At 47.7% G+C, this 17,961-nt stretch overlaps 1 protein-coding gene across 1 annotated transcript; it reads left to right on the top strand.

The window, feature by feature from the left end:
• Positions 1–8,971: 8,971 nt before the first annotated feature.
• On the top strand, positions 8,972–12,949 carry MYC (MYC proto-oncogene, bHLH transcription factor). The gene is made up of 3 exons (XM_061447723.1): positions 8,972–9,258; positions 10,179–10,878; positions 11,812–12,949. The coding sequence occupies exons 2-3, from the start codon at positions 10,194–10,196 to the stop codon at positions 12,372–12,374; spliced, it is 1,248 nt and encodes a 415-aa protein (XP_061303707.1). The 5' UTR covers positions 8,972–9,258; positions 10,179–10,193; the 3' UTR covers positions 12,375–12,949.
• The last annotated feature ends 5,012 nt before the right edge of the window (positions 12,950–17,961 follow it).

The raw sequence follows: 17,961 nt of genomic DNA, 5'->3' as shown, positions 1-17,961 counted from the left end.
CCTCTTTCCCCCATCCCTGTTGCACATCTCACAAGCCCTTTCAGAGCTAAGGCAGGCAATGTGATCAGTGGAACATACTTGGCTTTACAAGATGGGGACTGAGCATGGTTAAGTGCCTTTGCAATACAGATGATAACAGTAACAATAATGCTTGTAGCTCACTCAGGACCTCTTCTTTCCTTTCTAAGGCTGGGTGTAAATAATGTTCTTATCTTCTAAGAAATACCTCTGGCATCTCTGACTAGGTGATAAGTAGAAGGAGAGACACTCTTAACTGCTGATCAAGAGGGAGGAGAGTGATTAGCATCCTCTGGGGAACACCTTGTTGATGATGGCTGCTTTGCATTGTTGAGGCTGTAAGAAGCACCTAAATTCCTCCTCCACAGAGCTTTCAGCTGCTGATGAAGTCAGTTCTGTATTAATCCCTCAGCACACTCCTTGTCAGGCCCATTTCTGATCAAAGCTTTTCTTGCTACTGCGGTCATAATTGCAACCCTCTGTAATTCTCCCCAGTTTGACAAAGGGACGTATTCTGAATGTCAGTAGGGAAGGAATGGGCTCTGGCAACACCAAGAATTGTCTGAAGAAAGAAAATAAAACAAAAAACACCCCACAGAAGAATCAATTAGTAGCAAGACTGAACCAACTTTTGGAGTTTTTCTACATTGGTGGTTGTGGCCCTAGTTCCCTGGTAGCTGGGCTTGATATCCTGGATCTCAGCAGTCCCTTGGAATTGCCCACCAGTGCACAGCCACTTTGAGAGATTTAGCCCACTTTCTGCTATGCACGAACTTCACCAAGGCAAAGAGAAATAGGCTTACTGAAACAGCATTGCTCCTCCAAGGTCAAAGCCTGGACTGGCACACAAGCTTCCTGACTTAATCTTGATGAGTGCAGATGTGTGGGTACAACCCACTGCATTGATTTGCATTGGAGAGTATCAACAGATCTAGGGTCTCTCTGTCCGCACCACCCCCACAAGTGGCATACATGGAATTCATGTGGCTCTGCACCCATGTTAGGATCCTGTATTGACAGTCTGGCTCTGCAGCCAGGCCCAAGGTGGTTAGTCTGGGTAGCATTGCAATGTACCGTGACATCTTCTTGTTGATGCCTCCCCAGCCTGGGAAACCAAACACAGGTATGAGCACATGTGCATTTAGGCTCTTTCTGTACTGCAGGGTCAAACTGTGCTTTAAAGATCACTGAAAACAGCTGTGATAGAAGGTACCTCCATCCCAAACACATTGGCAGTCCTGGCAAAGGTGGGTCCCAACGCTGGGTCTGGTTGCACAATATGAAAAAGCAATCAGCCAGATCAGAAATACATCTCTATCTACATTTGGACAGTGTAGGAAGAACATAAAACCTCACACTTTCAGTTACATCCCACCTCTTGAATCAGGCAATGCAAGCCCGTATCACAGATGTTCTTCCTCCCCTCTTTTTACACTTTTAATCTCCCATATTATTGCTCACGTGAAACATCCATTTTCAAGCATGGTATTTCCCTTTCTAATAAAATGCAGCAGGAGGTTCCACAGGTTAATTATAAATTGGTTTAAAAAGCATTTACCAAGAAGTGTTTTAAATCCATTTCCAGTAATTTCATTTGATGTGGCACATGTCTTGCAGCGCAAAGGGGAGATGCGGCTTTATTGCCACTATCTGCCAGATGAACATGTTCATCATCAACAGTGCAGGGAGTGATAAGTAGCTTATCTGATACAGAGAGACAAAACATTCCCTCTTTCTTATCAACAAATTGAGTTATCAGCCAAGTGAAGTAGTTTTTCCACAGCCTTTCTGACTGCATTTTGCTTTTAAATCCATACTGGCAGCAAATGTTCATGGATGTATTTTCCTCTCTTATGCTCGTTTCAAAATGCAGCAGATAAGAATGCTTCATCTCCCCAAGACATCTGGTCTGAGTGTTGTTAAACAGTTCTGAATTAGTTCTGAGTTCTGGTAAACTAAACTACACCAAAAGTAATAAAACCAATGCTAAAACTCATACAAAGAGCTTAGAGGAGGACACTGCATCACCGGGGCCTGCTGACATGACCATCACGGATGGCTTAGCCCACACTTCTCAGTGCTATCCCTTACTTATGGATGCCTGACCCAAGACAATTAGGACTCAGAAACCTTGGAGATTGCAATCCCTGATCAAGCCAAGGTAATACTTTTGCTATACCTGGCTACATATGCCCAAATCCATTCAGAATTAACTGCATGGGATAATAAAGCTAGAGAGAAGTTAGTGTTATCAGACATGACATTAGTAGGACACTGTAACAGCTGAATTCATTAAAAGGTTTGTAGGGGTAAAGAGATAGAAACTATCTGATGCCTTTTTAGGACTCAGCTTGATAGCATGCTCCCGACTGGTGTGCTCTGTGCTGTGAGCAGCTACTCTGAAAGGCTGTGCATGGGGTACTATCCATGAGAAAGGTGTCTGCACTGCAGTAACTTGAGAGGAAGATGAATGCACTCAGCTGTTCTCAGAGTGTTCTCAGTGCTGGGGTCATTTTGGTTGTGTGCAGCTACAAAGGTAACTTCATTGGGATAGCACTGGAAAGGATTTGTCCTTGACTGTAGAGGCCAGCTGTGCTCATTTCCAGCTCACCAACATGATTTTTACATGTGATTGCTCTCTTCCATAAACCAGCTCTGAGCAAGTCTTGGTAGCAGAAACTCATGGAGGACACACACCTCAAGTTAGAAATGCTTCTTGTAAATACCCACAAACTCCCTGCTACAAGCTCATCTTCCTCCATCCCATAAAGGCATGATCAAACAGGAGCTCTGAGATTAATATAAGGGCTGACGACAAGAACATCATCATTTCACCTGCTGAGCAAGACAAGCAAAACCTGCGAGCACTCCTGAGCTTGCTCAGCATGGGGCCAGACAAGGGAGCTCAGTCTTCACCAGCAGCTTGAACCAGAGCTCTGGACTTTGCATTGGATCAGATGAGTAGATTGAATCCATTCTTCCACCTCCTCAAAGAATCAAATACAAAGAGCTGTAACAAGACCAGTAACATCCACAATCTTCAGTGTTTTCCAAAGCCCATACATAGCTACTCTTTTAGAGATTGTCCCTTTGTGGGGCTACTGTCTTTCCCAGAATGCTTTCCTGTGGTTGAACGTGGTAATTTGGTAGCAGTCAGATGCCTCATCTTTAAAGCAGCTATTTTGCAACCAACTGCATTATTCTTGAAAGGGTTGTATACTCTCACCTGTTTAGATGGGATGGGATTGTTGGATATTAATTCTCGAGGAGACAAGAGATAATTATAATCATGGCCTAGCTGACAATAGTTTCAATAGTTTCCAGCTTCGCTGTCAGCTGACACATTCCTTCCTCCAGATAATATCTGATACTCTCAGATATTTCTGAAGCTGTGCCTCCACAAGACGTGCCATAAGAACTGCAGTGAGCTCCATGCTCCTCTGTTTTCATATCAAACCTGCAAAGAAGTTGCTACAGGAGGGGTGGTTTATTTGTCTTGAACATTAATAAGAAACCCTCCTAATAACTTCGAATCCTTCCCTCCTTTCCAGCTGCAGTGGGGCTCCTCCTTCACTAAGGCTCTGCAGATCCTCTCAGCATCACACCAAGAGGAGGGGAACTCTCTGTACTTGCAGGTGCAGTATGGAAGTGGTTCCACACTCAAGGGTAGGCAGCTAGCCTCATTCCTGCTGCCTCACGTGTGCTATTCAGCCCTGTGCAGTGTGCAGAACAAGGAGCACGGTTCAGAACCTCTCCCCCACTAACACTGAAGGGTTGAATTGAAGCACAATGACAGAGGCTCTGATCCCATCTTAGCTCCAAAGACCAAGGCTTTGAAAATTAAAGAAAGCCTTGACAGTGTTGGTACCTGAAAGGATCATTAAGTAGTTGCAAATAGCTTTAATACTTTAAAGAGGAGTTAATCAAGCAGAGCTGGGATGCCTTAACAATCTGGTAACTGCAGCATGAAATTCAGAGAATGCAGAGGGCATGGGGATGCAGGACCAGCCTTTTGGGGCTGATTGTCCTGAAAAAGCTCTTCTTTTTCTTTTTGATGAGAAATTTAAATTACCCAGACTTTCAAAAACAACTGTTTATCTTTCACAAGAGCTTTGAAGATCTCCCCATTTATCACACACTTAAATCAGGGCAGATTTCCTGTAATTCACCCTTAATCCACGGCTGGACAGCTCTTCTATCAAGGAATGCCAGGCCAAAACTACTGGTGTTAGCTGGGTCCCTCCCTGCTACCCATGTCAAAAGGTGTTAATTTGTGAAGGAAGGACTGATTTACTGTATTTTGGGGGTTGCTTCAGTGGGACTTAAGATTAGTTTACAGTTACTGTATTTAAAAAACAAAATACTTAGCATTAGGTAGCTGGTGTTGAGATTTTAAACCAGTTGTATATGCATCTGAATTATTTTATATAGTTAAGAATAAACTAATCAAGGGCTGCTCTGTTTGAAAATAAACTCAAATTTGATACCCAAGTAAACTGATGATTTGAAAGAACTGCAGAGTAAAACTGTCTGTAAACAAAGTTAAATTAACAGCTGTGGTTATTTTACCCTGAAACAAATAAAGTAAACGTTGCAAAGGATGGAAAGACCAAAGCTGGTGAAAAGGATTTTATTCTCTGTATTAAAAAAAAAATTATTACAATGAAGATATTTTCCTGTCTTTCAATCCTGTTGTCTTCTTCAATTTTGCAACCACATAGAATAGGATAAAGCAGGGCAAATACATATGGATCAATGTGTGGCTAATGGCAGACCTCCTTTAAAAACTGGCAATGGTTTTATTTCACTGAAGACTTGATTTCATATGCACTGTGAAATTGAAGAGCCAATATCTAAAATGTTTGGGTTTAACAATCAATAGACAAAATAAGTCCTAGCTCTGGACACTGGGCAGGATCATTTTAAATCTCCTTGGGTCTGGGCTCAAGACTGGTGTTTGCAGGCAAGCCAGAGGAGCAGCTCAGGATCTGTCCTAATGCTCTTGAGGACAAAATTCACTTGGGGGGGATTTCAGTGTGTTTCTGTGAGCGCATGTTATGTCAGTATAACACTTTATTTCCCCAGCCCTCTCCCCATTTAGTTTTTCTCTATTTCCTTCTGTGCATTTCCCTTTTCCTGTTGGGAATAAACTGTCTAAATTTTTCCATAGTGAGGCTCATGAGAAGCATGGTGCAGAGGAAGAGCCTGCCATGTTTGCTGCACATCATTGAGAGCACAAAGGAAAGTTAAGTAAATTACACCAGATGTCACTTTCACTGACCCCATGATATCGCTGCCTGAAATGGACATCTACAAGGTGAGGTTGCAAACAGCCTTGGCTTCCAGCAGCAGATGAGACCTCAGTATTTGATACACAGTACCTCTGGTTTAAAACTAGAATGTTTTATTTCATTTTATGATCCTGTTGTGTTCCTCCCATTCACATTTACTGATGATATTTTTACACATCATCCACAAAACTCACTGCTTTCTTATGCAGCCTTTACCATGCCAACACTTGCAGCCCATGGCTGGGGCTGCTGTACTTGGCTGGCAAAGGTGGGAAGTGCAGTGATGCTTCTCTCGCTATGTCTTCAACACGAGGTGTATTTGTGGCTCTATTTTTCACCATAGTGCACAGTGGCCCTCCCAGATGTTTGTATTTCTTCTTCATGCTGGGGAAGTCCATTGAGAATGTACGTGTCAGTGCAGCATGAGAGTCTTTCAGAGCCTGAAAGGGGGGGGGTAGGAAGATGTTATTAATTTAGTCAATGCTGAGCAGCTTGCAGAAACACTGTCAGCTTCTGCCTACACACATCTCACCTATTGTTAAAGATATTGCAGCCACTGAAAGAGATGAAAAAGTAACCGGTTTATTTTCTGGAACTTATAGGGTAAATTTGATTCTTCTTGATTCTGTAGTGTGGGGCAGCCTTTGGGGCTGGGGTCTTTTAGGGTAGCAGTGGAGACAGGATTCTAACAGCTCTGGGTGCAAGGACCACTTCTGTTTGGGTAAATCTCTCATAGAAGGAGTAAGAACTTTCCAGGACTAATTAATACCTGGTTAGTGCTTTCCCATTTCTCATCAGTGGAAGACCAGGAACCTGCAAAGCCTATGGAGCGTCAAGAGGAAACTTCAGCAGAAATTGCTGAAGGTAGCTACGAGTTCATGGTGACCCTACACCTATCAGACAGCTTATTGTCCGCTGAGAAAGAAATTGCAGGCATCTCCTGAGAGCAATCCATGAGGTAGGTGGCACGTGTAACATGACGAGTTGTCTAAGTGGTTTCCAGACACAGAGGTGTGAGAGGTTTTTCTACCATCTCCACTTCTCTCTCAGGTTTTCCTTTCGTTTCTGCTTCTCACAGGTTCCCACTCTGCCATCACACATAAATTCCACCAAGCTCCCTGCTCGGCCCCCCTTCCCTTTCCTATTTATCACTTTCCTATTTATCACTAAATGCCCTGTGTCAAAACAATCCCGTTGACTCTGCTGTCTCCTTAACATTATAGTTGTGTATTTATTCTTTCCTTATAGCAGCTATTTTGTCAAAATGGCCTTTTTACTGGAGATTTATACTTACTGATTTCATACCTCGCCTGTGTTCTTTTACAGCTGGGGCCAGACAGAAGAAATCAGAGAGAAACATCCTACTTCATCCACACTAAAACTGCCACATAAGACCCGCGCTGGTACAGCTCCGAGTTGGCTCCCCAAGAAAAAGTACATTGCAGTCTGCGCAAGACCTGTAGAAATCCTATAGAAAATCTTAAAGACTGTTTCCCCTGAAGGCTGTATTGTTTCAATAGCACGTTTCTTCCAATCCTCCTTTCCTGTTTTTCTATTCATGTGAACACAGGGTATTTTAAGAGTCCATCTGCTCCTGTTGCTTACTCCTCACTTCAAGTCATAATCCTCTATGATACTACAGTTAATTGCTTTGACTATGATAATACTGCAGTCAGGAATGGGGTTATAATTTTCAACCCTATCTGTATCAGAGGGCTTTCAAAATACTCCTACTGTTACCAACTCCAGCTGAACTTCAATGGCTTTTGCAATTTTGAGGGCATTTATAATGCAACTGGCTGCTTTGGTGCTGTTCTTACATAGATAAAAGTGCCCACACTGTGTTTTACACCAGTTGTAGCTAGATTAATTTGGATCTTACACCTTTATGGCTCAGATCGGGCCTTCCTTTAGTCACATTATTTCCATTCACAGCAGCAAGGTCTACTATAGACAGAGGGCACTGGCATTTAAAAATAGCCCTATATATTTTAAGCCATTTCTGAGCCAAGGCAAATCCGATGCTGAAAATGTCAGTAGGTGAAGCATCTGCATCCTGACTCCACCACTGCTCTTGGTTGGTTTTTCATCCTGTCTGCGTGAAACTGCCCCTTCTTCACTAACAGGATGTGGGACAGGAGAGAACGGTCCAGATTTGGGACCATTTGGAGCCTGATGCTTGCTTTTGTTTATAGACAAACAGCAACGGGGGTTACGGGGGGGACACTCTACAGGGGGGTATTTGGGGTGGGGGTTAGTTGGTTTAGGATAGGTGGCACCGTTGGGGGCGGAGGAGTCGCAGGTGCAGGGGCGGGGCTGCACCGCCTCCAGCGGGCCGAGCCGGCCGGCAGAGGGCGCGATGGCCTCACGGTAGCGGCAGCCGTGGGAAAGCGGCGGCGGGGGGAGCGCTCCCGCCTTGTCCCCGGGCCGGTGCCTTCGGCTCAGGGAAAAGCTGTCGGGGGGGAGAAATACATGTACCGATAGGAACAGAAACCCCGGATGGGACAGGAGCTTGGGAGCGGGCCGGGGGGGTTACATCATACCGGGGTATCCCCCCATCTCCTGCGGGTGCGGTGGACGGCGCGGGAGGGGGGCGGCAGGACCCTCGGGGCTCGGTGGGGAACCCGCAGGTGCGGGAGCGGTGCCTGCCAGTGCGGTGGGAGGGGGCGGCGGTGCCCGTGCGGGTCGCGGCAGCTAACGGTGTGCGGGGCCGGGGTACCGGTGTGACCTGCCATAAACAGGGTGGGGGAGCCCCGTCGGGGCTCGGCAGCCGCCGCGGTTCCTCGCCCCATCGGGGGTGACAAAAATTGGGAGGGGGGAGGTTCACAGAGGGGCGGGAGGAAGGGGGCCGCCGGTGGGGTCAGAATGGGGTGGGGGCACCCCCGGGGGCTGTCAAAGGGAAAGCGGTTGCAAGGTGACCCCCATGGGGCTCTGCCCCCCCGCAGCCTCCTCCCGGTTTAATCCCCTGCAGACGCCGGCAGAGGCGGGATAATCAAGCGGCGACCGGGGCGGGGGGTGCCCGAGCCACACACGCTCCTTTGTGCCGGGAGCCAGCGCCTCCCCCGCCGACCCTGCCCCCCGGGGGCCAGCTCGCCCTCCGAGCCCGGGGCGAGGCGGGGAAGGGAGAGGAGGAAGCCCCTTCCCCTGCAGCCGCCATCGGGTGGCATCGCGCTGTGTCCCTGCCGGGAAGCGGGCGGGAGGAGGGGAACGGCGAGGAGCTGCCTTTTAATCCCTACTAGTATTTTTTTTTACTATGTTTACTTCCGACCTCTCTCTCCTTGCCCGGCTCGTAGTAAAAAGGAAAAAAAAATAGTAAAATAAATAGAAAGGGCCGCGGAGCTCTGCATCGCCTCCCCCCCGGCGCCTCCTGCCCGAGGCAGAAGCAGCCAAGCGCGCCCGCGGATCAATCCGCAGCCAAGCGCGGCTCAGGGTGGTGGGAAAGAAACGGCGGGGTTGGGGGGGAGGTGGGGGTATCGCGGAGCACCGCGGCCGCCCCCTCGCGGCGCGCCCTCCCCACGGCGGGAGCGCGGAGCCTGCGCGGCGGCAAGGATGGGAGCGGCGGCGCGCAAGGCGAGAGCGCGCAAGGGGCGCCCGCGGTGCTGCCCCCGCCCCCCGCGGTACCTCCCTCCCGCCGCTCGCCTGCGCTTTAAAGCTACTAAAGTTCTATTGTACCGGACAGAGCGTGCCGCCCGCCTTGGACGTACAGCCTGCGCACCCCGGGATAGGCGGCTTCTCTCCGCTGCGCCGAGTGGGTTTTTCAAACCGTGGTGGACGAAGAGATCTACGTTCTCGCTGCTATTTCTCTTTTCGCCCTTTCCGTCCTTTCCGGCGGTGCTTTTTTTTTTTTTTTATTATTATATATATATTTTTCCCCCTTGTTTTGTTGCTCTCCGCACAGCCTGCAATAATCGCTTCGTTACGTCTCGCAGCTGGCGCGTTGGAGAAGCCGGTGAGTTGCGGGGCTCTGCTCTTCCCATCACTCGATCCCCGCGGTTGTGGCGTTTGGACTGACACGGGCCGGTGACACCCGGGCTGCCGCGGACGTGGATACCGACGGTCCCTCCGCTGCTGGGGCACCGCCGCTCCCCATCTTTTTTCTTGCGCTCGGATTTTATTTAATTTTGGGGTGTTTTTTTTTTTTTGGTGCTTTTTTGCTTTTTGTGTTTTGTTTTTTTTTTTTTTTCTGGAGGAGCATTTGCTTCTCCCGCTTACGCGCGGGCAGGTTATGGTTATTGCACATATTGCTTATATACATATATATATGCGTATATGTATGTATATATACCACCATTTTTGCAAAGTTTGCGCAGGCTTCTGCCTGTCCCCGTGCGTTGCCCGCACGCCCAGGTGGGTGGCTGGGGAGCAGCCCGGTTCCCCTCTGGAAGCTGCCCGGCCGCTCGCCGTCCCTTCCCGCCCGGCTCCCGGGACGCAGGAGGCGGGATGGGGATGGTGCTGCGGCCCCGGGAGGGAGGAAAGGGTGGGCGTGCCGGAGCCGCCGAAGCGCTGCTCCGGGTGAGCGCGGCAGCGGGCGCGGACCTTAGCCGAGCCGGGGCGGCCGAGCTGCGGGAGCCCCCAGCAGCGGGGAGAGCGGTCCGGGAGCCGGCAGCCGACCCCGCGTAGATCAGGTCGCGCCGCCCGGTTGTCCCGTTGTTGGGAGGGGGTGAAGGGAGGCCGTGCCTTTATTTTTGTATTATATAATATTTTTAATTACCAAACGAGTCTGCGCGTTTCTCCGCACGGGGAGCGGGAGGGAGCGCTGCGCGCCGCGGGGTCCGGTGGTCCCGCCGAGGCCGGAGGGAGCTGGTCCCCGCTGCGGAACGCGGCTCACCCAGGAACCCCTCTCCCCCGCCCTCTCCCCCCTGCCTGCAGGCACCAGCCGCCGCGATGCCGCTCAGCGCCGGCTTCCCCAGCAAGAACTACGATTACGACTACGACTCGGTGCAGCCCTACTTCTACTTCGAGGAGGAGGAGAACTTCTACCTGGCGGCGCAGCAGCGGGGCAGCGAGCTACAGCCCCCCGCCCCGTCCGAGGACATCTGGAAGAAGTTTGAATTGCTGCCCACGCCGCCCCTCTCCCCAAGCCGCCGCTCCAGCCTTGCCGCTGCCTCCTGCTTCCCTTCCACCGCCGACCAGCTGGAGATGGTGACCGAGCTCCTCGGGGGAGATATGGTCAACCAAAGCTTCATCTGCGATCCGGACGACGAGTCCTTCGTCAAGTCCATCATCATCCAGGACTGCATGTGGAGCAGCTTCTCCGCCCCCGCCAAGCTGGAGCAGGTGGTCTCCAAGAAGCTGGCTTCCTACCAGGCGGCCCTCCGGGAAGGGGGCCCCAACGCCCGCCCCGGCCCAACGCCCTCGGGGTCACCGCCGCCCGGCCTCGCCGCGTCCCCCGCCGCTTCGGCCGGCCTCTACCTGCATGACCTGGGCGCTGCCGCCGCCGACTGCATCGACCCCTCGGTGGTCTTCCCATACCCGCTCAGCGAGCGCGCCCCACGGACCGGCCCCCCCGGCTCCAGCCCCGCGTGTCTGCTGGGCGACGACACGCCGCCGACCACCAGCAGCGACTCGGGTGAGTGGGGACATGGGGGACACCCGCGGGGGTAGCGGGGCTGCAGCCCCCCGCCTGCCTCCCGATTCTCCTCCCTCCGGCATGGGCTCTTTCAAATGCCACGTTAGCGAGGCTTCCGATAAGTTTATTTCCTGGAAAAACAGCCCAGTTTTCCATCCAGGAGCGGAGGGGGGGGGGGGGGGGGGGATAAGAAAAAATAAGGGGGGAGAAAGGAGAAACTTTCCTATCGGGGTCCCGGTGGAGCTGGCGCCCGGTGCCCCTTGTGGGCCGGGAAGGAGTTAACTCCTGCCCGAGAGCCGCGGGGGGAATGTGCAGTCGGGGAGGTGCTAGTGAAAGTGGCTGCCGAGGAGTGAATGGGGCTGGGAAAGTTTTAGAAATGCTTCCTTAGGTATTTGACAGCGTGTTCCGCTCCCTCATAAATTTGGGTTGAGAGTGAGTTTCTACTCAAAGCGTACCAGCTTTTCCTCCCCCCCTTTTTCTTTTCCCCTCCCTTTGGTTTTCCACAAATTAGCAGATCAAGAGAGATTCAGAAAATGCCTCTGAATACACATGTGTGTTAAGTAAGCTCTCTTTTGAGGCGTGGCCAAAGCCTTCTAAATCCTTAATTAAGGGCAGCTTGAGTCTGGGAGCTTTATTGCGCTGTACTGCTGACAACCGAGGTTAAACTTTCCTGCTATCTGTCATGTGCTCCTCAGAATTGCAGAAGATCGTTGCAACTTTTAAAATCAGGGAACTGGGGTTTGGGGTGCTGTTGGTCGGTGTGTCCTATTGCACTTGAAGACTTGTTTCCTTAATGGAAAGGTGAAGTCCAGCAACATCAGTTGGGTTTAAGAAGGGTTTGTCAATGGGTTCCTCTTTGTGCAGCTCACATAAATAGTGGTCTTCAGTGTATTTGCACAGATCAGCTTATGAATCTTTTTCCTGCCTTTGCAGAAGAAGAACAAGAGGAAGATGAGGAAATTGATGTTGTCACATTAGCTGAAGCGAATGAATCCGAATCCAGCACAGAGTCCAGCACAGAGACATCAGAAGAGCACAGTAAGCCCCACCACAGCCCGCTGGTTCTCAAACGGTGTCATGTCAACATCCATCAGCACAATTATGCCGCTCCTCCCTCCACCAAGGTTGACTACCCAGCTGCAAAAAGGCTAAAGTTGGACAGTGGCAGAGTTCTCAAACAGATCAGCAACAACCGAAAATGCTCAAGTCCCCGCACATCAGATTCAGAAGAGAACGACAAGAGGCGAACACACAATGTCTTGGAGCGCCAGAGGAGAAATGAGCTGAAGCTGAGTTTCTTTGCCTTGCGTGACCAGATACCTGAGGTGGCCAACAATGAAAAGGCACCCAAGGTTGTCATCCTGAAAAAAGCAACGGAGTACGTTCTTTCCATCCAGTCAGATGAGCACAGACTGATCGCAGAGAAAGAGCAGTTGAGGCGGAGGAGAGAACAGTTGAAACACAAACTCGAGCAGCTAAGGAACTCTTGTGCATAGGAGCTCTTGGCATCGCTTAGAATATCCCAAACCAGACTGAAACTATGATAAGATATTACTGTTTCCAATATCACTCATGAACTACACCAGTCCATCAAGTATGGAACTATTGCAACTGCATGCTGTGCGATTTAACTTGAGACTACACAACCTTGGCTGAATCTCCCAAAGGTTTGGCCAGAACCTCAAAACTGCCTCATAATTGACACTTTGGGCATAAGGGATGATGGGACATTCTTCATGCTTGGAGATGAACTCTTCAACTTTTTTTCTTTTAAAATTTTGTATTTAAGGCATTTTTTTCATATGAGAATCCCAAAAAAGAGTTGTCCCTAGATTGCTGTATATATTTACACATCTTATTGCCATGTAAATACCTTTAATAAAGCCTTTATAGAAAAATGTGCAACATTAATGCGCAACAGTTGTGGCAACTGGATTTATACTTGTCTTGAACTTCTGTGCCATAACATTTCACAGTTTTGTTTTTTTATTTAAATACATTTTTCTTTTAAAAATGATTTTTATTTTGTTTTTAGATAAATAAATATTTGCCCAAAATATAATTAGCTAAATCCTGTGTAAAGACTTTGCTTTGTCTCCCACTGCTGCCTTTAGATGCTTATTTCCATAACATCCCTGTGTTATTGTGGCAGTGACCTGACAGAAGTCAAAGGGGAGTTAGGAGAGAAGAAGTGATTATTGCATTGTAGCTTAGTAGGGAGTTGAGTTTCTTACCCCCTCTTGTTAATTCAGGTAGATAAAATTGTTGGTGTAATGTAGTTTATCAGTTCAACCAGTATTGCCACCAGTGCCTCCATGGAGGTGATGGTAGCAATGTCTTGTCTTGGACATGGTCATCTGCCTGCCTAAAGTGGAGTCAAGGTAGTGTATTTTTACACCAGCCACCCCAGCCTATGTGCTCTGCATTCTTTCCAAACGTATATAATTACATTTTCAGGACGTGACCTTCATTTTGCACTAGGGACCTGGGTATGTATTTTGAGGGCTGCTTTGTAGTAGGCTCACCTTAATTGCTTCCTGTTTGATTTTGAACAGAAGCTAAATGGGATAAGAAAATAAACTCTGAGGATGAGTGTTGAAATGATTAAAACAACAGAGCGCTTTCCCTTTTGAAGTGCTGAAATCAGCAGAGCTAATCTTCCTGGTCAAACATCTTAACACTTTATTAACATGAATAGTTTCTTGGGATTTCTAAGAACAGAGTTCAAGGACACACAAAAGGGAGCAAAGAGAAAGAAGAGCTGTTTCTTGCTTGGAGAATATACTCAGGCAGAATCCTAACATTTGCTGGACATACTAAATCAGGAGTTGTCTCATGATCAGCTTCAGATGGGCCATGAAGTACTTGCTTGACACAGTTCCTAAGATTAGATTTGATCTTTTTCTCCCCTCCTTTCACCCACTTAGCTCCACTTCGGTCAGAACTTCAGCAAGAAATCAATGAGCCCTTTGATGTGAGGGCAGAAGGTGCTTTTCAGAAAGTTAAACCTTGTACTTTTCAGTTTTCATAATTCCCATTAATTACGTACTTGGCTCTGAGCCATTCATGGAGCAGTGCTGCCAGATAACACCAGTACCAGCAACCAAACTAAGGCTGAGTGTTCAGGTTTTCTATTGCTTTTGAGGATGGAGCAGGAAGAAGAGTCAAGTGTGGGTGCATATGGGATGGGTGGAGGTAGTATTTTATAGGCAGGGTAGATGCCAAAGGTCTCTCTCCTGCAGAGCTTAGGGTAACCATCCCAACAATTCTGCACATGTTGTTTCCAAAAGAAGGTGTCTAAATCCCATTGATGAAGTGTTTTAGGCACTAGGCTGAAGATTTCTTGGGGGAAAAACAAAAAATCATTGTTAGAAGAACAGGAGAAAGCAAAGCTTTCTTATAGAAGTGGTCTACAGTTGCTTTCTTCAGCATGTGATTCACATATTCACTTACGAGGAAAAAGAATGATGTGAAATTAAACCGTTAATTGTATCTGAACTATAGATCAGGCCATCTTCCAGCTATGAATAACAGAAAAGTTCTACTTTATATTAGACAGGATAACTTACTTCAAAAGAACATGAATTTCACTTGCCTGTTGGCATGCACCCAATTCCAGATAATGCTTTGGAACAGAAGCTGTTGATTGAGAACTCCTAACTGCGTTCCCATCCTCCGAAACAAACCAAGAGGTGCAGATCCATCCGCAAACTATGAAGAATGTCTGTCGCCTTTAGGTCCCAGTGTTTGCAAACCCCCCTCACTTCTTACCATTGCATGAGGTTAGACCACAATGATTAATAAATCTCTCCGTATTTGTCAGCTTCTTAAATCATTTGCAGAATAGTTTTGCTTTTTCCTTCAATCTGTAGCAGGTCCCCAGTCTTTTGTTGAACAGGAAACTTGCAGTTATTTAATTTCTTTCATCTTCTAATTGAGCACCAGTTCTGCTTGCCACTTTCCTACTGGAAGAACACACCAGGTCATGAATGTGATCCCAAATTGCCATCTAAAGGAGTATGATTTTATGGGATGATGCTTCATATTTATGATATTTCTTACTTTGTTGAAGGATTGCAAAGTACCTAAATAATGTAGTAAAAAACAAGTGCCTGTGGGTGCAGGGGTAAGAAACCTTTCCCAGTCATTAAACTGCTGCTACAATAAAGGGGAAAGTGGCTTCCACTTTCAGAGGAGAGGTTAGGATGTTCAGAAAATGGACATCCCACAGGGGTTTCTGGGCTGGAATCAGTTAGCAACGCATTGTACATGGATAGGAAAGTGTTCGGTTTTGCTGCTGTTCTGGAGCAATAAAGGAGATAAGCTCATAAAAGGAGCCTCTGAGCCTTGAAATAAAACACAGTAACTATTTACAGTGCTTGCCAAACAGCTGTACCAAAACAGTACTTGAAATACAAGGAGCATTTTAACTTCATCTCTCTGCTCCTGTACTTTCCCAGGAGATTTCAAGCTACTTGTCTTCCTGGAAAACATTAGGCAAAATATGGCATCAAAGGAAACAAGAAACAAGCCACCGCAGTGAAAATAAAATTGCCTTTATCACATGCCCTCACTATTTTAATTTAATAATATTGATTTTTATGCTTCCAGCTTTATTTTTTTCCTGTGTGTAAGTTCTGTCTTTCCAGCCAACTAATAATCTAAGTGACTTCAATGTATCAATACAAAATCTGCCGGGAGAGCATTGGGATGTCTAAAAGCACCTGTGTCTGCTTAATTCATCCCCCATCAGAGGCTGTGGAAATTCTGTGTCTCTTCCAGGGGAACAGATTGATGCCAGTGGAGGATGCTCTTGAAAATTTTATCACTGCCTGTAAAGAACTCCCTTTACTTGCCCCTGCTGTAACCACTCCAGCTCCTGTAGCGCTTTGCAACCATTGCAGGCAGTTGAGAGATGACAAACATTTCATCAGAATTGTATTAAAAGGAGGATTTCAGGTAAGTGGAATTACTATAAACTGGAAATAAGCCAGGCCACTTCAGTTAAAATCTGAATTTATTCAAAATGGAAGGTAGAGGTGGTTGTTTCATCTACAGAGATGAGCCATCTTTGAATACGCTAATGTTCTTGGGGTTTTTTTGACTGATCTGTGTTAGAGTCATCTGCCAATGAATTACAAGAAAAATAAAATTGAAGCAGAGGGTTTCTAATGCTTGGTAAGAGGCCCAGGATTTACTTCCTAGCTTACAGGTTTGATGTTTCCTTGTTTTAGAAGGATGACTGTGGGAGCTTCTGGAAAAGGCTCTGCTGACTGAAAACTAACCCCTGGTTTCCCCTTGAGGTTTCCATGCAGACAAAGCCTAAGCTCACCTCAGGAAAAAAAAAACAAACAATAAAAATCAAGAAATTAGACAGATGAGCTGCAGAAGTTGGTTTTAATTTCCAGCTCAAAATATTTGACATTTAGGAGCTTTTATGTACATTTGTGCCATTTACTCATCTCAGGCATAGCTGTAGAGTCAGTGAGGACAGGCAACAGCAAAGACATTATCCAAGATTCAGAATAACAGCTAGGAAGTCAAAGGGTATTTTCCTAATTCTGCCATTCACCTTCTAAAGAGATCATGAGCAAAGGGAGGGTGCAGGCGATTGGAGCATCTTGCTGGCGGCAGTTGCCTCAGTGGTGTGAGTAATGCATGTCGTAGAATCATAGAATCATTGAGGTTGGAAAAGACCTGTAAGATCAGTGAGTCCAACTAAACACTGTTGAATCCACCATGAAACCATGTCCCTAATTGCCACATCTACATGTCCTTTAAATACCTCCAGGGATGGTGACTCAATCACTTACCTGGGCAGCCTGTTCTAATGCTTGACAATCTCTTCGGTGAAGACATTTTACCGAATACCCAATCGAAACCTCCTCTGGTGCAGCTTGAGACCATTTCCTCCTGTCCTATCGCTGTTACTTGGGAGAGGAGACTGACCCACACCTTACTACAACCTCCTTTCAGGTAGTTGTAAAGATCCATAAGGTCCCCCCTCAGCCTCCTTTTCTCCAGGCCAAACACCTGAGTTCCCTCAGCTGCTCCTCACAGGACTTATTTTCCATACCCTTCACCAGCTTCATTGCCCTTCTCTGGCCCCACTCCAGCACCTCAATGTCTCTCTTGTAGTCAGGGGCCCAGAACTGAACACAGGATTTGAGGTGCAGCCTCATCAGTGCCCCATGCAGGGGATGATCACTGCCCTGCCCCTGCTGGCTATGCTATTGCTGATACAGGCTAGGATGCTGCTGGCCTTCTTGGCTGCCTGCATACAAGGTGGGTCATGTTCAGCGGCATAAATCAGCACCCTCAGGTCCTTTTCCACCGAGCAGCTTTTCAGTCACTCTTCCCTAAGCCTGTAGCGTTACATGGGGTTGTTGTGACCCAAGTGCAGGACCTGGCCCTTTGCCTTATTGAATCTCATGCAATTGGACTTGGCCTATCCAGCCTGTCCAGATCCCTCTGTAGAGCTTTCCTACCCTCAAGCAGATCAATATTCCCACTCTACTTGGTGTTGTCTGTGAATTTACTGAGGGTACCCTTAATCCCCTTGTCCAGATCACTGATAAAGATATTAAACAGTACTGGCCCCAATAGTGAGCCCTGGAGAGCACCACTAGTAACTGGCTGCCAACTCCACTCACTACTTCTCTTTGGGCTTGGCTTTACTAAAGTCTAGGTAGACAACATCCGCAGGCTTTCCCTCATCCACTAAGCGGGTCACATTGTCAGAGAAGGTGATCAGGTTAGTCAAGCAGGACCTGCCTTTCATAAACCCATGCTAACTGGGCCTTTATCACCTTGATGTTCTGCATGTGCTGCATGATGGCACTCAAGATGATCTGCTCCATAACCTTCCCTGGCACCAAGGTCAGACTAACAGGACTGTAATTCCCTGGATCCTCCTTCCAACCCTTCTTATCATGGGAGAGTTGCAGCTACTGTGCATCCAAGTGGGAACAGGACTGGGTGCGACACTGGGCAGGCACCACCTCTTCATTGCTTCTTGACTGTATGACAGGGTATTTTTTCCCATCTTTACAGACAAGCGTCTTGTCCTCAAGTGTGTCCAGA

This window comes from Pezoporus flaviventris, unplaced genomic scaffold (assembly GCF_033815535.1).
Source record: "Pezoporus flaviventris isolate CSIRO_AGI_PZ_B2104156 unplaced genomic scaffold, CSIRO_AGI_Pfla_v1 ptg000007l, whole genome shotgun sequence".
NCBI classification, from domain to species: domain Eukaryota; kingdom Metazoa; phylum Chordata; class Aves; order Psittaciformes; family Psittacidae; genus Pezoporus; species Pezoporus flaviventris.
The sequence above is the reverse complement of the archived record's forward strand: the minus strand, read 5'-3'. Positions and strand labels throughout refer to the sequence as shown.

Coding starts and splice junctions, on each gene's coding strand:
- MYC (XM_061447723.1), top strand. CDS start 10,194: ATGCCGCTCAGCGCCGGCTTCCCCAGCAAGAACTACGATTACGACTAC. Junction 10,879..11,811: donor GACCACCAGCAGCGACTCGG/GTGAGTGGGGAC, acceptor CTGCCTTTGCAG/AAGAAGAACAAGAGGAAGAT.